This window comes from Oncorhynchus gorbuscha, linkage group LG02, assembly GCF_021184085.1.
Source record: "Oncorhynchus gorbuscha isolate QuinsamMale2020 ecotype Even-year linkage group LG02, OgorEven_v1.0, whole genome shotgun sequence".
Taxonomy (NCBI): domain Eukaryota; kingdom Metazoa; phylum Chordata; class Actinopteri; order Salmoniformes; family Salmonidae; genus Oncorhynchus; species Oncorhynchus gorbuscha.
In genome coordinates, this window is record NC_060174.1 from 56,660,742 (window position 1) to 56,687,596 (window position 26,855).

General features: G+C 41.3%; 1 protein-coding gene across 2 annotated transcripts in view; it reads right to left on the bottom strand.

Moving 5' to 3' along the window:
• LOC124005038 (tumor protein p53-inducible protein 11-like) overlaps positions 1-26,855 on the bottom strand; it is a 132,470-nt gene that overhangs the window by 88,735 nt on the left and 16,880 nt on the right. For both annotated transcript variants that reach the window (XM_046313897.1, XM_046313905.1), the window contains exon 2: positions 495-634. In XM_046313897.1, the coding sequence (XP_046169853.1) occupies positions 495-623 (129 nt within the window). In that variant the 5' untranslated portion in view covers positions 624-634. The remainder of the gene's footprint in view (positions 1-494; positions 635-26,855) is intronic.

Here is a 26,855-nt window from a genome sequence, read left to right on the forward strand (position 1 = left end):
CTGCAAGAACAGATGCCTCAACAAGTGAACAAACAAACCGTGAGCCACGGTTCATAACCTTGATGTGAGTGGCCTGACAAACATTGCTCAAGCCTGATTCATTTATTGTGGTAAACGAGGCCTCTCCTCCTGTTTAGAATAGTGACTAGAGGTGCTGCTAACATTTACGACAGCAAATTACAATAGTAAAAAAAAAGAAACAAGCTTCTAGTCAGGATCTTGATGCAGCCTTCTCAATCACTTTGTATAGCTACTGTTTACAGACATCCTGAGCAGTATACAGTCTTGCTCACTGAGTTCCCTAAATTCCAATCGGACCTTCTAGTCATAGCAGATAATTCAATTCATTTTTTATATTTTTTTATCCACACTACTTTTTAGGAATTAAATTATGGTAGAATCTCCCCTCTAGTCAATGCTTGCACAATGTCAACGATTGATCCACCCGTGATGGAGAAGGAGCTCGTTCACACTTACTGTACAATTATACTGACATTTGACCTATGCACCTCTCCATCGTCATCCTCTCCTCCAACCCCAAGTATCTTCCTGGTCTTCAGCCGGCTCACCAGGTCTGACTGACTGTGTTTCTTCATCAAAGGAGGATGGGGCTTAGAAGCCATGGTACACTAACCTGGGTAGAGTGGGAGAGTTTTAGCACACATTTTAGCACTTAAGGGGATAATACAGAGCTTGCATGGTCCTTCGATTCAGAACAATCATGAAAAAGATCAAGAAAGAGGGGCAAGAGTGAGAAATTTAGGGGAGAGAGAGATTGAAGGTGGTGCACAGATGAAGCAGAAGAGAGATGAGGGCGGAAAGAGGGATAGCGAGAGACGAAGAGAGAGTGTTCAGAACCTTGTAATGTTATTACCCTGCCTTTAGATATCACAGACAAAAACAACCATACTGTACCAATAACACTAGGGGGAGAGTAAAGTATCTTATGCAACACCAGCATTATGTAAGATAGGACAGATGAGGACAAGCAACCATAGGGTAACCTACAGTAGAGGCCATACAATACAGAATCTCTATACTGCAGATACAGGTAGTACTCACTGTATCGATGACAAATATTCTTTGAAATCATTCAAATAGGTTGAGCATTTGCTTTACCCTGCCTGGAGTGCCAGATGGACTTTTTGTGACTATTATATTGATTCCTTTGCAACAGGCAAGCTCAATTAAATCAAAATGTTATTTGTCACATGCGGAATACAACAGGTGCAGACCTTAATGTGAAATTACATACAGTACAAGCCCTTAACCAACATTGCAGTTCAAGAAATAGAGCTAAGAAAATATTTACTAAATACACTAAAGCAAAAAAAAATAATAAAAGCAACACAGAATAACAATAACGAGGCTATATAAAAGTGTACCGGTACCGAGTTAATGTGCAGGGGTACAGGTTAGTTGAGGTACATAGGTAGGGGTAAAGTATTTGTACATGTAGGTAGGGGTAAAGGGACTATGCATAGATAATAAATGAAGAGTAGCAGCAGTGTAAAAACAGGGGGGGGGGTGGCATTTGATTAATTGTTCAGCAGTCTTATGGCTTGGGGGTGGAAGCTGTTGAGGAGCCTTTGGAATTAGACTTGACGCTACCAGGCGGCGATGCAACCGGTCAGGATGCTCTCAATGGTGCAGCTGTAGAACATTGAGGATCTGGGGACACATGCCAAATCTTTTCAGTCTCCTGAGGGGTGTTGTTATGCCCTCTTCACGACTGTCTTGGTGTGTTTGGACCATGATAGTTTGTTGGGGATGTGGACACCAAGGAACTTGAAACTCGACTGCTCCACTACTGTTGCGTCGTCAGCAAATGTAATGATGGTGTTGGAGTCGTGCTTGGCCACGCAATCGTGGGTGAACAGGGAGTACAGGAGGGAACTAAGCACGCACCCCTGAGGGGCCGCAGTGTTAAGGATCAGCATGTGCTGTTGCCTTCCTTACCTGGTGGCGGCTCGTCAGGAAGTATTTGAACACACACACCTTGAAGTGGAGCCGTCTGTCATTCTCTCTGGAGGCAGTGTCTCTGTCTAGATCAATTAGGTTCCACTGTCAACATCAGAAGTGATGGGATTAACAACTCCACATTGAATAAAACATGGGGATGAATTACTGCCACAACACATTTGGTGAGTAGGCCTAGGCTGAATGATTCTGATGAAAATAACCTTTATCAAACTAAAGTATTTGCATAGTTTCACTGTCTTTGTTTAGTCTAACCAATTCTAAATGGCAAAAGCAGTTCACAAGGTACCCTAAACTGAAAATAGACAGGATGCATTTATTCCAAAAATGCAGCTCATTGTTGGAACACATTTTCCTACTTCAGTCAACCATTTGATTTAGAATTTGTGATAAAACTATGTAGCTTGTGTATCCCGTCAGTTAGATGCATTTATTTCTGTAGGCCTAACGGGAGCTTGTGTGCAAACTCAGCACGCATGTGCAGAGGGAGCGGTTGGAACGCAATTGAGTGAGTGAGACATGGACGGGAAAGGGAATTTAGGGAGAACTGTGATGGTTGACCTTGTTCATTTTTTGTTGTGCCCTTCAAATGCACATGTACAAATGAAACATGAGTCCAAGCAAATGAACGTGGTCTTAAAGACATTTTTATCTCTGGTTAAAGAAAGTTGACGTCCATTCAATTACTCATGCCCATCCCTAGTTCAGAGAGAGTCCTAATGTGGATTAGTGTGAAATATAGGTAAAAGGTGAGATTCATATCATTCTTACATGAACAAGACTCTTGTTCAACATGTTGGCGAACTAAATAAATCAATTGGCCATCCATAAATCACCTTTTCTAATCTGTATCATATCACACCTCACTCACTCATCCACATTGTGCCGGCAGCAACAAAGGCTCGGCACTTCTGCCTACCTGTCTGGATATCTGTCCATTATGAGGACCCCTCGATGCAGAGAATAAGGACTTTGGACGACCGGCTGGCTGTTTGTCTGCCTCCTTGTCAGTCGTCTATTCATAAGGACCATTGGTGAGAGGAACAGTACATGCTGTAGGGATCCTATTGATCAGGGCTAATGAATAGAGCTAGAGGTCCAACTGAGGCCCGAATGGAACCAGGCTATTATCAGAACAGAGTAATGAAGGGGGATCAGATTCACCCTCCAGACCAACGCTTTGGGATGACAGAGACAGGTGTGACCCTCCAAACCAATGTTGTGACAGAGACAACATTGTCACCCTCCAGACAAGCAATCTGGGACTCCCTGCTGCCATTTGTCTATAAGAACAAATCGTTTCAGACAGACAAAGAAAATGAACAACAAGAGAGGGAAATGAATGTTCTCTTCCTTTTAAAGTAATGATTTCCCGACAGGAAATTGCGAGAAAAAAAGCTCTTGGCTTGGCACATGAAGACGATCCATTTGCTATTGAAGAACATATAAAGCAAAGCATTGTGAGTGATACAGAGGGGCTTCATTTGTCCAATTGAAAGTGTATCAATACAGTTAGACACACACATATCCGTAAGTGAAAGCAAAAAAACTTTTCATTCATAAGCCAAATTGCCCAGCTGGGGTTTATTCCAGGGAGAGAGACGAAAGAGTGCGAGAGGGACAGCAGCCTCTGGTAAGACACGGGGCGGCGGCCTATGCATTTGTGAACAACAGCTGATGCACGATATCTAAGGAAGTCTCAAGGTTTTGCTCGCCGAAGGTAGAGTATCTCATGATAAGCTGTAGACCACACGATCTACCTAGAGATTTGGAAAATCTGACCATAACTCTGATTCCTGCTCAGATCATCAAGTCACTGCCTGTTCATCCCGCTATAATCCAGAAGGAGAGGTCAGTACAGGTGCATCAAAACTGGGACCGAGACTGAAAAACAGCTTCTATCTCAAGGCCATCAGACTGTTAAATCTTCTGCGTGTAGGGGCAGTATTTTCATTTTTGGCTAAAAAACATACCCATTTGAAACTGCCTATTTCTCAGCCCCAGAAACTAGAATATGCATATAATTGTCAGACTAGGATAGAAAACACTAAAGTTTCCAAAACTGTAAAAATATTGTCTGTGAGTATCACATAACTGATATTGCAGGCGAAAACCTGAGGAAAATCCAATCAGGAAGTGCCTCTTATTTTGAAACCTCTGTTCCTATGCATGCCTATCCTCCATTTTTAAAGGATTATTGCAACACATCATCAGTAGGGTAAAACTAACCTGTCTCACGACAGTCTAATCCCAGCTCACGTTCCCTATTATGGGTGAACAATCCAAAGCTTGGTGAATTCTGCTTCACAATGATAGGAAGAGCCGACATCGAAGGATCAAAAAGCGACGTCGCTATGAAAGGGATATCAACCAGATTCCTTTTCTATGGCTTACCTAAAGTTGTCAGTCTTTGGACATAGTTTCAGGCTTTTATTTTTAAAATTGAGCGTGAAAGATCACATTGCGTAAGTGGATAGGTGGGGGCTCTGAGTGAGTTTTGCGCTACAGAGTAAAGCGGCCATTGTTTCTCCCAGTGTTTTTGAAAAACCTGCACACCCGTTTGATATATTATCGACTATATATTTTAAACAACCTGAGGATTGATTATAAAAAAACATTTGACATGTTTGTGGACATTATGGATATTATTTGGAATATACGTCTGCGTTGTCGTGACCGCTCTTTCCTGTGGATTTCTGAACATAACGCGACAAACTGAGTTATTTTGGGTATAAAAATAATAATCTTTATGGAACTAAATGAACATTTGTTGTGTAACTGGGAGTCTCGTGAGTGAAAACATCTGAAGATCAAAGGTAAATGATTTATTCGATTGCTTTTCTGATTTTCGTAACCTAGCTACTTAATGATTAGTGTACATAATGTTATGTTATCGATAAACTTAAACGCTTGGATTGCTTTCGCTGTAAAGCATAATTTCATAATCTGAGACGACAGGTGGATTAACAAAAGGCTAAGATGCGTTTTGCAATATTGCACTTGTGATTTCATGAATATTAATATTTTTTGTAATATTATCTGACTGGCTGACGAAAAAGATCACACTAAAGGGATGGGTTGCGTCAAGGAGTTAAACAGCCATCACTAACATTGAGTGTGCTGCTGGATCTCCCGTAAGGAGTTCACCTGGACTACAGCATCCGCCAACTTCTGGACAGTCTGTGGTGCAACGTGGCGTTGATGGATGGAACGAGACATGATGTCACAGATGTGCTCAATTGGATTCAGGTCTGGGGAACGGGCGGGCCAGTCCATAGCATCAATCCCTTCCTCTTGCAGGAACTGCTTACCCACTCCAGCCACATGAGGTCTAGCATTGTCTTGCGTTAGGAGGAACCCAGGGCCAACCACACCAGCATATGGTCTCACAAGGGGTCTGAGGATCTCATCTCGGTACCTAATGGCAGTCCGGCTACCTCTGGCGAGCACATGGAGGGCTGTACGGCCCCCCAAAGAAATGCCAACCCATGCCTGACCCACTGCCAAACCGGTCATGCTGGAGGATGTTGCAGGCAGCAGAACGTTCTCCACGGCGTCTCCGGACTCTGTCACGTCTGTCACATGTGCTCAGTGTGAACCTGCTTTCATCTGTGAAGAGCACAGGGCACCAGTGGCGAATTTGCCAATCCTGGTGTTCTCTGGCAAATGCCAAACGTCCTGCACGGTGTTGGGCTGTAAGCACAACCCCCACCTGTGGACGTCGGGCCCTCATACCACCCTCATGGAGTCCGTTTCTGACCATTTGAGCAGACAAATGCACATTTGTGGCCCACTGAAGGTCAGTTTGCAGGGCTCTGGCAGTGCTCCTCCTGCTCCTCCTTGCACAAAGGCAGAGGTAGCGGTCCTGCTGCTGGGTTGTTGCCCTCCTACGGCCTCCTCCACGTCTCCTGATATTACTGGCCTGTCTCCTGGTAGCGCCTCCATGCTCTGGACACTACGCTGACAGACACAGCAAACCTTCTTGCCACAGCTCGCATTGATGTGCCATCCTGGATGAGCTGCACTACCTGAGCCACTTGCGTGGGTTGTAGACTCAGTCTCATGCTACCACTAGAGTGAAAGCACCGCCAGCATTCAAAAGTGACCAAAACAAATATAAATCAGCCAGCATAATAAAACATGAATAAAAATAAAGTAGCCAACAAGCCGCACTAACGCAATACATTCATTTATTTGGACAGCAACGTTTTGACTGCAAGCTGCCTCTATCAGGGTTTCCTCAAGCTCCACGGTTCCTCTCACCACCATCAACAGCCCTTTTATATCTGTCGGCCAGTCTGTGCTGTCTTGTCATATGACAATGACCATAGGAGTTGGCTATACAGCACAAACAGACCTCGTACCAGGCTACCTCTTTACAGACAGTTTAGTGTTTAAGCTCCACCATTCCCCTCAACAGTCCTTTTATGTCTGACACCTAGTCTCCACTGACGTAGTGGAAACAACGGCAGAGGCTGGCGGTGGCATAAGGGCAGTGAAAACAGTAGAAAACCGACACACAATGCTCATTGCTATGGCAGCTCCTTATCAACAAAGGGGAAGGCAGAGGATTCCCTCAGTCTGACCAGGCTACAGCACATTGCAGCTCACAGGTACGAGCCCTGGCAACCATGCTCTTACACACAACACTGAGACAGGATCACTGTAGAGGAAGAGTCGTCTACCGTGTCCGGAAGTGACTTCGCCCCTTTCCCCTCAATTTTTTGTGGGACACAGTTGTCAAGTTGGCTGAATGTCCTTTGGGTGGTGGACCATTCTTGACACACACAGGAAACCGTTGAGCGTGAGAAATCCTGCAGCATTGTAGTTCTTGACACAAACCGGTGTGCAATGGCACCTACTACCCTTCTTTAACTTGTCTACTCCCCTTCTACACTGATTAAAGTGGATTTAACAGGTGACATCAATAAGGGATCATAGCTGTCACTTGGTCAGTTTGTCACAGAAAGAGCAGGTGTCCTTAATGTTTTGTACACAGTGAATATGATATTTACAGGAAGGCTAAATGTTCCGTCAAGCAGTCACTTTTGTAGTGGCTCACTGTGTGTGTGTGTACCACACACACTTTGTACCATAGCAACCTGCACACTCTTCACAAAACTTCATTCACATGGCAGTATGTGGTGAATGACTAGCACACTGACTGACTACTGTCCAGGTACTGGGGTGGGGAATGGTTTGTACTGGTATGGGGGGGGTTCAGTGTGATGTCTGTGGTCGGATCCGTCTATGGCTCAGTGGGAATTATTATACAGGAGCAGCAGGAACAGGATGAGGAAAACAGAGCTGACACTTTCCCTCTCTGCCCACACTGTGTGAATCATCTCACTGCAGGAGACAGTTAAACCCAGGGCAGACAGTTCAGTACATCCAAAATGGCATCCTATTCATTATATAGTGCATTACTTTTGACCAGGCCCTGGGAATAGGGTGCCACAATGAGCAGACAGAAGACACCTCCTGTTAACTAAACCTACATTATAACAACATGACTGAACCGCTGTTCAAAACCCACAAAGCAGCAAGGCTCAGTTTCAGTCTACATAAAGCAGAAACCAGGGCTCAATCCCAAGAGTGGTGAGGAAGAGTTGTCTACAGTGTCCGGAAGTGATTTCGCCATTCATTTTTTGTATTCAGGGTTCACTTAAACTGTATTTAAGCTTTGTTTTACCATTGACAGTTTCAGCTGATTTTGGGATTGTATATTGAGTCGCTTTCCTTTAAATATACAGTGGATCAAGAAAGTATTCAGACCTCTCAACGTTTTCCACATTTTGTTACATTGTAGCCTTATCGGCGGAGGAGCCCCCGCTGTATCGTTTCTGTTTTTAAAAAACCTAAACTTCCATGGTAATGATTGTAGCTGCAGCCACAGTATGTTGGCATCCAGCCCCTGAGGAGGAAGTGTGCTGCTGCCAGCCCACCACAGCCCTAGCAGCTTGTTGACAGCTCATTGAGCTTCAGTTCCTACTAATACATCTGAAAGTGTGAAAAGCCAAGGCATCTAAGCATCTTGTCCCCGACTGCCACGGACAGATTATCTTTAAAATTGTGTCACATTACTAGTTTTGGAAAACTCAATTAATTGTCACTAACCCTGATCTGAACGGTTTTCCAATGCTTTTGAGCTTGGAATTTTCATTAAAAGACAAGGGGAACACAAGGTGAGCCTTAGGGCTTTAGTAAAATAGCATTCCTTTGGTTAGAACATGTCCATTTCAATGAGACTTCACTGGTTAAATAAATACAAATATTTAAAAAAAATCTGTGCTCATGATCACTCTGCGTTTCGACTCATCCCATCTCAATTTGTTTGAGGTCGGGGGATTACGGAGGCCAGGTCATCTGATGCAGCACTCCATCACTCTCCTTCTTGGTAAATTTGCCCTTACACAGCCGGGAGTTGTGTTGGGTCATTGTTCTGTCGAAAAACACATAGTGGGACTAATCCCAAACCAGATGGAATGGCGTGTCTCTGCAAAATGTTGTGGTAGCCATGTAGATTAAGTACCTTGAATTCTAAATAAGTGACAGACAGTGTCACCAGCAAAGCACCCCCCCACCATAACACCACCTCCTCCATGCGTTACAATGGGTAACACGCATGTGGAGATCATCCGTTCACCCACACAGTGTCTGACAAAGACAAAGCAGTTGGAACCAAAAATCTCCAATTTGGACTCCAGACCAAAGGACACATTTCGGTCTAATCGTGTGTCTTGGTCCAAGCCCAACGTCTTTTTGGTGTCCTTCATTAGTGGTTTCTTTGCAGCAATTTGACCGTGGAGGCCTGATTCACAGTCGCCTCTGAACAGTTGACATGGAGATGTCTGTTACTTGAACACTGAAGCATTTATTTTGGGCTGCAATTTCTGATGCTGATGAACTTATCCTACGTAGCAGTGGCAATTCTGGGTCTTCCTTTCCTGTGGCGGTCCTCATGAGAGCCAGTTTCATCATAGCGCTTGATGGCATTTGCGACTGCACTTTAAAAAAATCCGTATTGACTGATCTCCATGTCTTAAAGTAATGATGGACTGTAATTTCTCTTTGCTTATTTGAGCTGATATGGACTTGGTCTTTTACCAAATAGGGCCATCTTCTGTATACCCCCCTACCTTGTCACAACACAATTGGTGGGCTCAAATGCAATAGGGAAATGAATTCCACAAATGAACTATTAACAAGGCACCCCGGTTAATTGAAATGCATTCCAGGTGACTCATTAAGCTGGTTGAGAGAATGACAATAATGTGCAAAGCTGTCAGCAAGGCAACAGGTGGCTATTTGAAGATTCTCAAATATAAAATATATTTTGATTTGTTAAACACATTTTTGGGTACTTACATGATTCCATATGTGTTATTTCATAGTTGTGATGTCTTCACTTTTTCTACAATATAGAAAATAGTAAAAATAAAAGAACAACCTTTGAATGAGTAGGTGTTCAAAAACCTTTGACCGGTAGTGCATTTCCCAATACTCGGTTCTACTACCCATAACATTAATAAGGCGAGAAACAGATGGTCCAAATCAAGTTGACACTGATTTTATAGCGCATTAAGTGTTTGCTGTTGGTTTAGTGAGCTATACACAGGTGATGGCACCGGAGAATTGGATTTAGCCGGAAATGCAAGGATAGTGTTCATTAAGCACCAAATGATGGAACAAGGACAACGTTTCCGTTGTGTGACCTGATGAACATGACCCAAGTTTCCGGTTTCACTCGGCTATCTTTCTTCCGGCAACACCAACTTTACTGCTTTCTTTCAAACAACTTTCAGTCTAGCAATTTAAATGGCTTCCTTGCAAGGCAGTTTGTTAGATTCCTTTGCAGCTATTATGGAACCTCATTCCTAGAATTCATCTCATCTGCGTGTCAGTTGTTGTTTTCAAGGCGGTCATTAGTTGTTCAAGTTATTGGTCGTCACCGGGCAGAATCTAGTCTACAGAAGGCATCTCACACACACACACACAAACAACAAAAAACGACACACACACACACACATCTTGTTCCAATTCAGTCTCTCTGATTGGTTTCTCAATCATTCTCCACTAAAGTAAAGAGAGCAAATATTATAGGCACTGGTAGAAAGCAAATCAATGGTGGGAACATCAAGAAAACCCATAGGGTCAATACTAGGGCTGACTCCATTTAGTCGACTGGTCGATTCGACCAAGATCTTTTAGACGAGAAGTGCCACATATTCTGAGTCAGTCAACTAAATATTCTGTTTGAGTCAAGCCAGTCTCAGTGAACTAATCCATTTCGGAGGCCATGGGGATGGCATACCAGTATCACCAGTAGTACATTTATCGTTAATTACCATCATTTGTCGTGTACAATTTTTGTTTGGATACGGTAATTTATGTTAATGCAATCAGTATATTATTATTATTATTATTACAGTCTTACCATTGTCGTTGTAGCAGTGGACACTTTTTTTCAAGCACAAAACCAAGGGTACATTTGCGAGAAAAATATTTGGGATTAATTTCAGTCCATTTACAAGTTGTCAATGTATTCATTGTCTTATTTGGAGCTTTCCTGTCAATCTTGAGTAAGGAAACGTACTCAAGGAAACGTACTCAGCAAGAGTATCTGATACTATTGCCGAGTCTTAACTCACCATCACTTCAAAGTATTTTTTTCATCGCGGCAGAACAAGTAAACAGTATTTTTTTATATCCATTGAGAATGACCATTGTTCCTCAACGTAGCCTATTTGAAAAATCTTTGCAGCTCTCTCCCTTTCAATAAACACTCAGCATTGAAGGGGAAAAAATGTAATGCTCAGATCTGGTGGAAACGTCAATAAAAAGGCCTTCCTGATTACTTATTATCCCTTAATAGCCTACAGCTGTGTCTGGAGCTCTCTGGCGCAGGAAACGCGAGGGCCCAGAATGATGTCTGTATTTGTAAATACGAATACAATTGTTCAAATACGTGCCTAGTTGGTTTAGCCATCGAAAAAGCCAGGAACCTTCCCGCTAGCCATGAATGGCTGCAATAATGAAGGGCTGGACATGCCGGGTGATTTGGGAACTGTCTGCCATGTAAGCATTTCTAACGGTGCTTTAAAAAAAAAAAGATATCACGTAGTAGAACTGCAAATGTGTTGCTCTCCACTTTCTGGAGTTTTGAAATCAGTGTTATGCCCTGTGGAATTAGAGTATGATAGCTAAGGCGAGATGGAGAAAATTCTGGCATTTGCTAGAGAGAGTTGGAAAGAGAACACACTGAATCCTGTTGAATAAAACACTGGTCTCAAACTAAGGGCAACCATGGCATCTGTGACAGAGGGAGAAGCGTCCATCCATGTATAAGATGTATAAGTTTGTAATTTTGTCAGAAGGTCGTTTTCATTTGAATTTAAAGCGCATTGTTAGCTAGCTAGCGTTAGCTGGCTGGCTCGCTAGCTAACATTTGTATGATCTGTGTAGTAATATTATTCGTGTCTGAGAGCCATTTGCATTGCTTGTTATATCCTGACATTGAACATGGTAGGTTAGCTACCTGCATATAAGTAATGTTATGAGTTGGGATTATGGTTCATTGTTTAGCTAGTCTAAACAAAGACTCCACTATGCAATTAACGGTTTCACTACACCTTCTGTATCCTGTAAATGTGACAAATAAACATTGATTTTATTTGATATAGTATGTGTTTACCGGAGACAGAACTGTGAAGAACATGACCTGCACCAAAGTCAAATTAGGATAACGTTAGGCCAATGAGAGTTTTTCCAAGTTCATAAATTCTCCAGTAGATTGCCCTGCTTTATTTCGTCACACTCACAACCGTAAACTGTTTTCTGTAATTGGCTTGCCATTAACTTGTAAATAATGATCTTGTGAGTTTATTTTCCTGTAATAATGAAGTCAAATGAGCTAAAGTGAAGACGTTGTCAACTATATGATATGGTCATTATTTGAGCTGGCTAACCAGCTAACTTAACCTTTTCACACGTACCAACAAACATGTGTGATCATTCTACAGTGGTCCCTGCAACATACATTCAAACCGGTGTGATTAGAACGTCCAGTTTCGATTGACGCAACAGTCAGCTAGGCACAATTTTTTTTTTCACAGAAACATTTTGCACAAACACAGTCCTTACAAAGTTATGTCCTGAATGTGACCAGTTCATTTTTGGATGCATTGTTCAGACATTCACAGAAGTAGCGACATAGACAATCATCCAAACCGGAAAATCTAGGCTATATTATTCCTAGCGCTAACTGAGAAAATATTGACGTAGCAAAAGCGGTCATATTTAGATAACTCTCAGCTGTAAGAAACCATAATATGAATTAGCAAACAGCAATTACTATTTATATGTCGTCTACGATCATTCACATCCCTTCATTTCACTTCCAGAAGTTGACCCTTCACCTCATAACAACATCTTTGGTCTGACAGATGTTTACGTGACAACCAGAATGCATTATATAATGTCAACAAACATGGTGCCACACACATCTGGTAAATAGCTTAGCATTAGCTCATTATTATCAGTACAACCTTCCAAGTATTTATTTTACACACATCATAGGTGTCCATTACAATCTATGCAATAATTGGAATGCATTATTTGTCATCAGAACTTGAAAACGTGAACAAAACTGTAAATAAATGATGTCGTTTCTACTGTAGCATACAGCAGAAACGACAACACGATACAGAAAATAAGCCACTTACTTTGATAGGGACGCACACGTCCAATAGTTAATATTTGTAAGGAAAACAAACAAGGCAATGCGAGCACCAGCCAGAAAATGTGCCAATTCATGCAAGACTCCACAAATGTCTGCATTGATTTGTGGAAACATTGGTGAAGTGCTTGGGCTGTACTCGAAGAGGAAAGTTTGTCCTGCTCAGTATAGCCTCAAACATAAATTGTCCAAAACGCTGAAATGGGCTACTTCTATGTGAATTAATGAGGTGGTGGAACACACCTCAATTCAAACTGTTGTTAGAAAATACAACTTCTTGGAAAGAATTTGAAATTGACAAGTTGAAACATAGCCTATAGATAATTAGCAGGCAGTGCATGTTACATTTTGGAATAGTGAGTGCATTCTGAGATCACGTGCATAAAAAAAAAAACTGGGGTGACACTGGGGTGACCAGAGATATTTGGAACTCAAGTGAGAAAAAAGGGTTAACATCAGCTAGCTAACAAGCTAGAAACAAACCAAAACATTTAGAAAGTTAGCAAACCAGGTGTCATGACGTTGGCCTCTTTGGGTATAGCAAGCCCCATCCCACTCACCCTGCCTCCCCCAAGGACATCAACCACCCGAGCCACTGCCCGTTCACCCCACTATCATCCAGAAGGCGAGGTCAGTACAGGTGCATCAAAGCAGAGACTGAAAAACAGCTTCTATTTCAAGGCCATCAGACTGCTAAACAGCAATCAATAACTCAGAGAGGCTGCTGCCTACACTGAGACCCAATCACTGGCCATTTTAATACATAGATCACTAGTCACTTTATACAATGCACTGTAAATAATGTCACTTTAATAATGTTTGCATATCTTACATTACTCATATCACATGTACATTTTTTGTAACATTATTGCACCTTGCCTATGCCGCTCGGCCATCGCTCATCCATATACTTACATGTACATATTCTCATTCATCCCTTCAGATGTGTATTAGGTAGTTGTTGGGGGAATTTTTAGATTACTTGTTAGATATTACTGCACTGTTGGAACTTGAAGCACAAGAATTAGAATCTGCTCACCATGTGTAGGTGAAAAACATTTGATTTTGAACACAAAACGTATCCAGATTATATCAATGCTTAACTCGGTGGTAGAAACAAGCTCTAAAATTCCCGCGAAAGATGTGACCCCGATGCACATGGGGATATTTTGATTCCTCTCTATGACAATCTGAAGCCAAACTGCAGCCTATAATATTAGAGGAGATGTTTTTTTTTTACTTTGCTATTCTGTGCCTATAATTTGAGCTCTCTTTCTGAAAAGAGATGTTGATTTTAAACCCAGGCAGCTTTTAGGGAAGCACTTATGTTGCTGTTCCAGGGCATTGGTGATTTTATCAATTTAAATCAGATTGAACTGATTCTATAGCCTACTAACCTGATGTGTTAAATTGTGTTTAATTTGTAGCACAGGCCTATTAGTTGGGCTGCTGTTAGGCATATTTTTCTCACTTAGGGCGGCAGAACATCCAGAACCGGCACTGTATGCACATCTGATTCTACAAGCAGAGCAGCAAAGCCTGTACAAATATTATTGACCTCTTTTGTTTTAATATGTTAAAATTATATATACAGCATTCTATGTACGAGTGGACATTATAAAAATACATTAAGAAAAATGGCCAGTTTGGGTCGCAGTTGTATCCACATAAAAAGCTATGTCTGGCCTGCGAAATCAATGTGTTTTTTTCTATTTGGCCCTTGCACCGATTGAGTTTGACACCCCCTCGGCTTGAGCTAGCAATGAGTAAGTGGCGCAGGCATGGTGCACTCGCACTGTAAGGGGACATGGGCTACGCTGATCCTCTGTCAGTAGACAACCAGACACATTTGAAAGAAGCACAGAAACAAACAAAAAAAATGTAAAAAAATACCCGGAGTTTCGGTATACCGTGCAACTCTATAGTATATGATCATTTGAGCACCAACATAGGAGCATTTCAAATTGGGTGTCAAGTTATTCTATTTTTAGTTTTTTTTAAATTAAGGGACATAAACTGAGTAAACAAAACATTAAGGACAGCGCAGGTGTCCATGAAAGACTGACCAGGTGAATCCAGATGATAGCCATGATCCCATATTGATGTCTGATGAAAGGCAGGAGACAGGTTAAAGAAAGATTTTTAAGCCTAGAGACAATTGAGACATGGATTGTGCATGTATGTGTGCCATTTAGATGGTGAATGGACGAGACAAAATATTCAAGTGCCTTTCAACAGGGTATGGTAGTACATGTCAGGCATACGTTTGTGTCAAGAATTGCAATGCTGCTGGGTTTTTCATGCTCAACTTGTCTATCACGAATGGTCCACCACCTAAAGAACATCCAGCAAACTTGACAACTATGGGAAGTATTGGAGTCAACATTGCCCATCATTAGGCTTGGGCCCTATACTGGAGTATTTGGAAATAGGTTTTTCAATACCTTCAATAACATTTAAACATGTTTGTATTTGTAGCTAGATTTAAGTAAATAGCTGCAGTCAACTTGTTCACATTATTTTACATTATTAAGCTTACTTAGTTCCCCAGCACAGTTGAGCCAGTCACATGTTTGTTTGTAAATTGCATAACAACAGAAAGTGGGAGCAGGTGAGTCCAGCTGTGCATTGACAAGGGTCATGTTTTATATTGAAAGACAGTGTTTTTTTGGTTCAATAGTGTGATGAGAGATGTGCAGCGATAGTTATCTTTCACTGAAAATTCATTAGTGCAAAGGCTTTTTAATCTTTGAACTTATTTGGTGATTGGCATCTACACTTTCATAGTATTACCATGATGACTGGCAAAACATTGTCTTTCAATCACCCACGTCGGTATAACCAATGAGGAGATGGCACATGGGTACCTGCTTCTATAAACCAATGAGGAGATGAGAGAGGCAGGACTTGCAGCGCGATCTGCATCAGAAATAACGTATATTTTAGCCCTTGGCAACGTAGATGCTCATTGGCTAACAGTGTGGGCGCAATAATTGAATAACATGGATTTCTCAATTTATTTTGCGACGCTCGCACATGCAATGTGTCCGGTCAGGTCAGCATGTAAGGCACGTTCACGCAGATGAGCAGGGACTCTGGGTTTTGATCTAAATCGCAATTGCAACATTTGGTTAAATAATAAGGCCTAGTATTTTTTCCCATATCGTGGCAGTGTGGAAATATTCTCAAATGCAGGAAATTTTAAATTAAAGTTGAATTGAACAGTATAAAACAATCCGAATGGAGAAAGACCAATTGAAATAATTTAGAACACACACAGTACTCAAAGCAAAATTGAACTTTTTTTTTAATCAGAAACATAAAATACCGTCAAATTTGAAAAATACTATATGATATTTTGGCAATATCGCCCAGCACTAAGTTAAAAGCTCAATACGTTAGTGGTCCCATGAAGCAGATGCTAAACTACAGGACTGGGATTTATATGTTCTGGGATTAAATCAGATGCCATTGAGGAGTTTAACACATCAGTTTCCGGCTTCAATAATAAGTGCATCAACGACATCGTCCCCACAGTGATTGTACGTACATATCACAACCAGAAGCCATGGATTACAGGTAACTTCCACACTGAGCTAAAGGCTAGAGCTGCCGCTTTCAAGGAGCGGGACACTAATCCGGACGCTTACAATAAATCCCGCTACGACCTTCGAGCTATCAAATCAATACAGGACTAAAATCAATCAACACCGGCTCTGAAGCCTATCGGATGTGGCAGGGCTTGCAAACTATCAGACTACAAAGGTAAACGTCCTGAGAACTTTGGGAATTGCCATCAGAATCGGCCACTAGAGGCTACATTGAGCTATTACCATCAAGTAGGCTTGGTTTTGCTTGGGAATTGGGGATGAGAGGTGGTGGATGGGCGTAATCCTATCCAAATTATGGTCAATCCTATCCAAAACCTTAACAATTCAGAATGAGTGCCTAAACCCCAACCCTTTGTTTTGAAAAAAATATGACTGAGTGATCTAGCTCTCTGTAGCCAATGTGAGTAAGACCTTTAAACCACAAGGCCGTGGGGCTGATTAACTTCTTATGGCTGCAGGGGCAGTATTGAGTAGCTTGGATGAAAAGTGTCCATATCAAACAGCCTGCTCCTCAGTCATAGTTGCTAATATTTGCATATTATTATTATTATTATTAGTATTGGATATAACTCTGAAGTTTCTAAAATTGTTTGAATTATATCTAAGTATAACAGAACTCATAGCAGGCAAAAGCCTGAGAAATTCCACTTCCTGTTTTTTTTCTGGAGGTGGCAGATTTTCAACCAAGGTCTCATTGGTTAGAGCGAGATATGGATGAGTTCTCACTTCCTACACCTTCCACTAGATGTCAGGGGGGGGTCGATTGACACAGGAAATAGTCACCACAGCCATGAGTGGACCATGCTTTCACCAGGCGCGTTCACAGGGGAAGGACTTGCGTTCCACCGCTCATCTGAAGTAATTCTAATTCTCCAGTTGGAACGTTATTCAAGATATATGTAAACAACATTCTAAAGATTGATTTAGTACATCGTTTGACATGTTTCTACTGACTGTTACGGAACTTTTGGACATTTAGTCACGTTATAGTGGACGCACTTTGACTTTGGAATTGTTTACGAAATGCGCTAACCAAAGTAGCTAATTGGACATAAATAACAGACATTTTCGAACAAATCAAGCATTTATTTTGGACCTGGGATTTCTAGGACTGCATTCTGATGAAGTGGTCCTTCTGTAGCTCAGTTGGTAGAGCATGGCGCTTGTAACGCCAGGGTAGTGGGTTCGATTCCCGGGACCACCCATACGTAGAATGTATGCACACATGACTGTAAGTCGCTTTGGATAAAAGCGTCTGCTAAATGGCATATATTATTATTATTATTATTATAAGTTAAGGTAAGGAAACATGTATCATGTATTTTCTGGTTTCTGTTGACTCCAACATGGAGGCTAATTTGGCTACTGTTCTGAGCGCCGTCTCAGATTATTGCATGGTTTGTTTTTTCGTTGAAAGAAATTGAAATCTGACACAGCGGTTGCATTAAGGAGAGGTATATCTATAATTCCATGTGCATAACTTGTATTATCATCTACATTTATGATGAGTATTTCTGTTGAAACGATGTGGCTATGCAAAATCACTTTATGTTTTTGGAACTAGTGAATCTAACGCGCCAATGTAAACTCAGATTTTAAAAAAATATAAATATGAACTTTAGCAAACAAAACATGCATGTATTGTGTAACATGAAGTCCTATGAGTGTCATCTGATGAAGATAATTCAAGGTTAGTGATTCATTTTCTTTATTTATGCTTTTTGTGAATGCTATATTTTGCTGGAAAATGGCTGTGCTTATTGTGGTTTGGTGGAGACCTAACAATCGTTTGTAGTGCTTTCGCTGAAAAGCCTATTTGAAAAATCGGACACTTTGGTGGGATTAACAACGAAAATAGATTTAAAATTATATAAGACGCATGTATGTTTTAGGAATTGTAATTATGAGATTTCTGTGGTTTGAATTTGGCGCCCTCTATTTTCACTGGTAGTTGTCATATCGATCGGGATTGCAGCCATAACAAGTTCACCGGAAGTGTACTCAGACCATGCACTGACTGCTGGCAAGTGTCTTCACTGACATTTTCAACCTCTCCCTGACTCAGTCTGTTCCAAGCAGATCAGCATAGTCCCTGTGCCCAAGAACACCAACATAACCTGTCTAAATGACTAATGTGCCATAGCCCTCACATCTGTAGCCATGACATACTTTGAAAGGCTGGTCATGGCTCACATCAACACCATCATCCCACACACCAAGGACCCACTCCAATACAGTTTCAACAGATCACACAATTTCTACTGTACTCCACAACGCCCTCTCCCACCTGGACAAGAGGAACACCTATGGGAGAGTGCGGTTCATTGACTACAGCTGGGCATTCCACACCATAGTCCCCTCCAAGCTCATCACTAAACTCAGGTCCTTGGGGCTGAACACCTCCCTCTGCAACTGGATCCTGGACTTCATGTTTGGATCCTATCAAATTTTGTCTGCAAGCGGTTTAATTGTGTTCCGAGTGGGGCAGTGGTCTAAGGCCCTGCATTTCAGTGCTATAGACTCTGGTTCAATTCCAGGCTGCATCACAACTGGCAGTGATTGGGAGTCCCATAGGGTGGGGCACAATTGGCCCAATGTTGTCTGGGTTAGGGATTGGCAAAGGTAGGTGGCTGACTAAATACTTTTTTCCCCCACTGTATGTATGCATGCAACAATAACATTTTATATGGGAATTCATTTTGGATTGGAGATGCTTAATGTGAGTCTGGAAGGAGAGTTTACAGTCTAACCAGATACATATGACACCAAAATATACATTTTTAGTAAAAACTCAACTTGTTGTGTTTGGAGGACAAAGAATGCTGAGTTGCATCCAAAGAACACCATACCTACTGTGAAGCATGGGGGTGGAAACATCATGCTTTGGCGACTGATCCATGTAAAGGAAATAATGAATGGGGCCATGTATCGTGAGATTGAGTGAAAACCTCCTTCCATCAGCAAGGGTATTGAAGATGAAACGTGGCTGGGTCTTTAGATGAAGACTTACAGAAAACGTTTGACCTCTGTTTTATACCCTTTGTTGGCAATGACAAAGTATTGAGAAACTTTTGTTATTGACCAAATACTTATTTTCCACCATAATTTGAAAATAAATTCATAAAAATCCTACAATGTGCTTTTCTGGATTCTTTTAAGTGGGAGAACTTGCACAATTGGTGGCTGACTAAATACTTTTTTTCCCCCACTGTATGTATGCATGAACACCTGAGATGCTTAATGTGAGTCTGGAAGGAGAGTTTACAGTCTAACCAGATACCTAGATATTTGTAGTTGTCCACCTAATCTCAGTCAGAACCGTCCAGAGTAGTGATAGTCAGGCAGCGGGTGCAGGCAGCAATTGGTTGAAGAGCATGCGCTTAGTTTTAATAGCATTTAAAAGCAGTTGGAGGCCACAGAAGGAGTGTTGTATGGCGTTGAAGCTCGTTTGGAGGTTTGTTAGCACACTGCCCAAAGAAGGGCCAGATGTATACAGAATGGTGTCGTCTGTGTAAAGGTGGATCAGAGAATCACCAGCAGCAAGAGGGATGACATTGATATATATACAGAGAAAAGAGTCGGCCCGAGAATTGAACCCTAATGGCGGTTGATGCAGAAAAGGCCTTCGACCAATATCCTCTTCTATTCCAAACCTTTCAGCTGAAATAATACATTTGATAAAAAATATTAATACATGTCCTAAAGCAAAAATATGTGCAAATAATACATTATCTGAGGAAATTGCTTTAGAAAGGTTACAAGACAGGGATATCCCATCTCCCCGCTCCTGTTTGCACTGGCATTTTTAAAAGTTTTTGTATTTTTTTTCTTAGGGATATGGGGTAGTATTCGGAAGTTTGGATGAATGTGGTGCCCAAAGTAAACTGCCTGTTACTCAGGCCCAGAAGCTAGGATATGCATATTAACCTGGGGCACCATGGGAAAACTAGTTTTTATTGAGTTTCTATTTCCCAAATTAACTCAAAGAATATCAGAATATTGATTTTACATTACATTACATTTAAGTCATTTAGCAGACGCTCTTATCCAGAGCGACTTACAAATTGGTGCATTCACCTTATGACATCCAGTGGAACAGCCACTTTACAATAGTGCATCTAAATCTTTTAAGGGGGGGGTGAGAAGGATTACTTTATCCTATCCTAGGTATTCCTTAAAGAGGTGGGGTTTCAGGTGTCTCCGGAAGGTGGTGATTGACTCCGCTGTCCTGGTGTCGTGAGGGAGTTTGTTCCACCATTGGGGGGCCAGAGCAGCGAACAGTTTTGACTGGGCTGAGCGGGAACTGTACTTCCTCAGTGGTAGGGAGGCGAGCAGGCCAGAGGTGGATGAACGCAGTGCCCTTGTCTGGGTGTAGGGCCTGATCAGAGCCTGGAGGTACTGAGGTGCCGTTCCCCTCACAGCTCCGTAGGCAAGCACCATGGTCTTGTAGCGGATGCGAGCTTCAACTGGAAGCCAGTGGAGAGAGCGGAGGAGCGGGGTGACGTGAGAGAACTTGGGAAGGTTGAACACCAGACGGGCTGCGGCGTTCTGGATGAGTTGTAGGGGTTTAATGGCACAGGCAGGGAGCCCAGCCAACAACGAGTTGCAGTAATCCAAACGGGAGATGACAAGTGCCTGGATTAGGACCTGCGCCGCTTCCTGTGTGAGGCAGGGTCGTACTCTGCGGATGTTGTAGAGCATGAACCTACAGGAACGGGCCACCGCCTTGATGTTAGTTGAGAACGACAGGGTGTTGTCCAGGATCACGCCAAGGTTCTTAGCGCTCTGGGAGGAGGACACAATGGAGTTGTCAACCGTGATGGCGAGATCATGGAACGGGCAGTCCTTCCCCGGGAGGAAGAGCAGCTCCGTCTCCCACTAAATCAAATTTGTCACATACACATGGTTAGCAGATGTTAATGCGAGTGTAGCGAAATGCTTGTTCTTCTAGTTCCGACACTGCAGTAATATCCAATGAGTAAACAAACCTAACAATTTCACAACAATTACCTTCTACACACACACACACACACACACACACACACACACACACACACACACACACACACACACACACACACACACGTAAAGGAATGAATAAGATATGTACATTAATAAATATATGACTGAGTGATGGTATAGAACGGCATAAGCAAGATGCAGTGGATGGTATAGAGTACAATGTATACATATGAGATGAGTAATGTAGGGTATGTAAACATAAAAGTGGCATTGTTTAAGTGGCTAGTGATACATTACAGCAAGATGACAAGATGCAGTAGATGGTATTTTATTATACCTTTATTTAACTAGGCAAGTCAGTGAAGAACAAATTCTTATTTTCAATGATGTTCTAGGAACAGTGGGTTAACTGCCTGTTCAGGGGCAGAATGACAGATTTGTACCTTGTCAGCTCGGGGATATGAACTTGAAACCTTCCGGTTACTAATCTATCCACTAGGCTACCCTGCCACCTGTAAAAGAGTACAGTATATACACATATGAGATAAGTAATGTAGGGTATGTAAACATTATATGAATGAGTAGGTGTTCGGAAACGTTTGACCTGTAGTGTATTTGGATGTGTTGTGTCAGCGTTTGTTGTTGGCATGTCAATGAAAAAGTAATTAAAGTAGTTGGCAATATCAGTGGGTTTTGTGATGAATGAGCCATCTGATTCAATGAACGATGGAGCAGTTAGCCTTCTTTCCCCTAAACTTCATTTAAGATGCTCCAAAGCTTTTTTACCATCATTGTTTATATAATTTATTTTTGTTTCATAGTATTAGTTTATTTTTATTTTTATTAATTTATTTTATTTTTAAATTGCATTTTCAGTAGGTTTGACAATCAGTTGGGCTGCCAGACTTATTTGCCATACCTTTTGCCTCATCCATACCATTATTAAATTCCTCATCCTTCCAAGGGGATATTTAACAGTTTAACCGTCACTTTCTTAATATGCGCATGCTTATTAGTAACTGGAATAAGCAATTTCATGTGTTAAGTTATGGATGATGCGAATTTTCGCAGCTTTTTGTTAAAAATCGCGCAACATTTCAAAGTCCTGCTACTCATGCCAGGAATATAGTATATGCATATGAGAAGTATGTGTGTATAGAAAACACTGGTTAAATTGTGTCTGCGACTATAACAGAACGTGTTTAGGAGTAAAAATCCCAGGGAAAACTGTTCACCAAAAACACACAAAAAATATTAATCCGCCAGTCAATGTATTGTCTAAGGCGACAGAAAATAAACGAGGATCCCATTTCAATGCCTACAGCTTCCACACGATGTCGCCAGTACTGGCCTTTCATGGCTGCTCTATCCTTGGTTAGATGACGTATAGGCACTTCCTGTCTTGGGGCGCACCGCAGGATGTTATGAAAGTGAAAACATGGACGATGATTTCAAGACTTGCTGCTATTGAATACAGATCACCCCGTGATCAATTTGATAGATTATTAACGTTTATTAATACCTAACGTTGGTTTAGAAAAGTAGTTTGAAGTGATTTGTAAAAGTTTATAGGCAACTTTTGTCATTTTAAAAAGTGACGTTGCGTCTTGTAAAGGGGAATTTTCCTGGATCAGACTGGCCTTCATAAAAGGACATTTTGGCAATACAATGACTCATTTAAATCGGGAAAAAGACCCAATTGTGATGTTTATGGGATATATAGGAGTGCCAACAAAGAAGCTCGTCAAAGGTAATGAATGTTTCACATTTTATTTCTGCGTTTTGTGTAGCGCCGGCTATCGCAAAATCTTTTTAGTTGTCTTTCAGCTATTTTGGGGGGTGCATGCTATCAGATAATAGCTTCTCATGCTTTCGCTGAAAAGCATTTTGCAAATCTGACTTGGTGGCTAGATTCACAACGAGTGTAGCTTTAATTCAGTACCTTGCATGTGTATTTTAATGAACGTTTGAGTTTTAACGAGTGCTATTAGCATTTAGCATTTGCATTTCCAGATGTCTAGATGGGACGCCTGCGTTTCGGGTAGGAGCAAGAGGTTAAGTGCAGCGTCTGGTTGCTCCTCATTACACACCACAGACCAGCAAATACTATTTACGTCAACATATGAATCACTACCAAACGTCTTGTATAACCTCATACACTATATTAGGCCCAGCCTTTGGAACTTTGGTTTTCCGAGATATGGCTACTATTATTGTGATCACTACATTCTGTGGATTTGGATACTGCTTTAAAAGTACATTTCTGCAGCATTAGTAAAGATATGATCAATACATGTTGAGGATTACATTCCTGTTTGTAACTACCCTAGTCATTCATTTTTTTGAGTGAGCAGCTTGATGAGAGCCAGTTTGCATATAGATCAATGTTTTTTCTGTGATTGAATCCACATTATATTAGCTCCTTTTCAATGACAAAACAAATCTAACTTTGCAAGATTGAGTCTGATCTTGTTGTAGGTAGAGCCAAGAGTGCAATGGAGTAGAATTCTATTGTCAGGGGTAGCCCACAAGTGGTCTTTCAATTACCCACAAGTAATTGCGCTTTTCAGATCCGCGCGTGTACACATTTGTTGATATTCTTCGCTAGTTGTTATCTATAACTGGGCTAAGTATAGGCCAGCAATGGGGAGTTACTGAATCCTACAAGAGGACAAACCATGTAGGCTATATTTCAAGTTGTCTTTGAAAAGCCAGTCCGGTAAAAATATTTGGTCTTAATTAAAAGGGCTTGAATATACAAATAATCCAGTAGGCAGACGGGTAGCCTACATTTTCAAATTCTCTGGAAAGTAGTTTCCTGCATCATTCAAAATTTACAGTGAATTATTTGGCCCATGGTGTTACAGACCAAATAGCCACAATAGCCTTGTGGCTACCGTCTAAAACTAAGGGTACAGCCTCAGCGTTCACTGTAAACTTGGCCATGAGTAAATTGGGAAACTGGAATATGACTAAAGAATTAATCAGGGAGGTTTTTCCACAAATATAGTTGAAGTTGGAAGTTTACATACACCTTAGCCAAACACATTTAACCTCTTGGTCCTACCTACCTAACGTAACGTCATTTTTTTTAATTCAAAAAGTCGACGATAAACTTTCACAAAACACTTCAAAATACTTTTGTATTGCAACTTTAGGTATTAGTACACGTTAATAAGCGATAAAATTCATCAGGAGGCGATGTCAATTCTATAGGTGTCTGTTTCGAAAAAAACAGACACCTATAGTCTTTGAGAGAGCTCGACCAAAACATCCGGTCGGAGACCGGAGGGGATCGATTCCCTTGATTCGGTTAGACCAAGAATCAAATGACAAGACTCTAGACAACGTGTGGAAGCCGTAGGCACTGCAACCTCTGCCTCATTTAATTCGATTCACTTTGAACAATTCCTTGAAGTCGCGGATGGATATTTTTTTCCATTTTCAGTGATCAGATATTCCTGCACTTTGATGAAACGCACGTTCTGTTATAGTCACAGCCGTGATTTAACCAGTTTTATAAACGTCTGAGTGTTTTCTATCCACATATACTAATCATATGCATATACTATATTTCTGGCCTGAGTAGCAGGGCACTGAAATGTTGCGCGATTTTTAACAGAATGTTTGAAAAAGTAGAGGGTCGACTTAACAGGTTAAACTCAGTTTCACAGTTCCTGACATTTAATCCTAGTAAAAAAAAAATCCCTGTTTTTAGGTCAGTTGGGATCACCACTTTATTTTAAGAATGTGAATGTCAGAATAATAGAGAATGATTTCAGCTTTTATTTATTTCTTTCATCACATTCCCAGTGGGTCAGAAGGTTACATACAGTCAATTAGCATTGCCTTTAAATTGTTTAACTTGGGTCAAACGTTTTGGGTAACCTTCCACAAGCTTTATCCCAGGCTATCCCAGGCTGTGTCACAACCGGCCGTGACCGTGATTCCCATAGGGTGGCACACAATTGGCCCAGCGTAGTCCGAGATAGTGGAGGGTTTTGCCATGCGCACTTTCCTTGGCTCATCTCGCTCTAGCAGCTCCTTGTAGTGGGCCGGGCGCCTGCAGGCTGACTTCGGTCGTCAGTTGAACGGTGTTTCCTCCGACACATTGGTGCAGCTGGATTCCGGGTTAGGCAAGCGGGTGTTAATTAACCTCTTGTGGATAGTGAGAGACTAGTGTCTCAAGTGGCCAATTGCCCCAGGAAATGCATAGCACCAAATTCAAATAAAACGCTTTAAAACTCAAACTTTCATTGAATCACACATGCAGGATACTCAATTAAAGCTACACGTTGTGAATCCAGTTAACATGTCAGATTTCAAAAATGCTTTTCGGCAAAAGCATGAGAAGCTATTATCTGATAACAACTGGTTCAGGTGGGTGCATGCTAACCAAAGAACTAGCGTAGCAGGCGCTACACAAAACGCTGAAATAAAATATAAAATATGCATTACCTTTGACGAGCTTCTTTGTTGGCACTCAAATATGTCCCATAAACATCACAATTGGTCCTTTTTTAAATTAATTCCGTCCATGTATACCCAAAATGTCCATTTATAAAGCAGATTTGATCCGGAAAAAAAACAGCTTACCAACACAACACTTACCAAACACAACTTCACTACTAAACATTTCAAAAGTTGCCTATAAAAACTTTGCCAAAATATTTCTAACTAATTTTGTAATACAACTTTAGGTATATTTAAACATTAATAATCGATCAAATTGTAGACATCTGTATTCAATAGAGCAAGTAAACAAAACATGCACCATTTTTCCTCTTGCATAACTCAACATTGTAACGTTGTTCCAGGATGTGCTTCTTCTTCGTTGCACCAATGATTAACTTCAACCCAAGACCGGTGACATCCTGTGGAAGTCGTAGGAACTGTAAAATAGTCGCTATCAAATATCCCTTGGCAAAGACAACTGAGGGAACGATCATAGGCAAAAAAAAACTCTGAACAGTTTTTCCTCAGGGTTTTGCCAGCTACATAAGTTCTGTTATAGTCACAGACATGATTGAAACAGTTTTAGAAACTTCAGAGTGTTTTCTATCCACACCTAATCATATGCATATAATATATTCCTGGCATGAGTAGAAGGAAGTTGACATTGTGCACGCTATTTATCCAAAAGTGGAAATGCTGCACCCTAACCCCAAGACGTTTTAAGTAGCAGAGCGGGCTTGGCGGGTCATGTTTCAGAGGACACGAGACTAGACCTTCGCCTCTCCCAAGCCCGTTGGGGAGTTGCAGCAATGAGACAAGATCATAGTTGGATCGGGGAGGAAAAAGGGGGTAACGAACATCTGGCTTATCTTAATTTATTCCCACAATTGTCAAAATACATGCACAGTAATATAAGCACTTGTAACGTATAAGGATTGTTACCTATAACAGTGGCAGTAGAAAAAGGAAACAAAATCTACATTTTTGTCAACAGAACTGGAATGCATACTCACCCCACACAATCAAAAGTGAAAATATTCAATAGTTATTCCATCCCTGAGCCCAACTAGAGAGAATACTGAATCCGTTTACAGTTTGGCTGTTTAGGG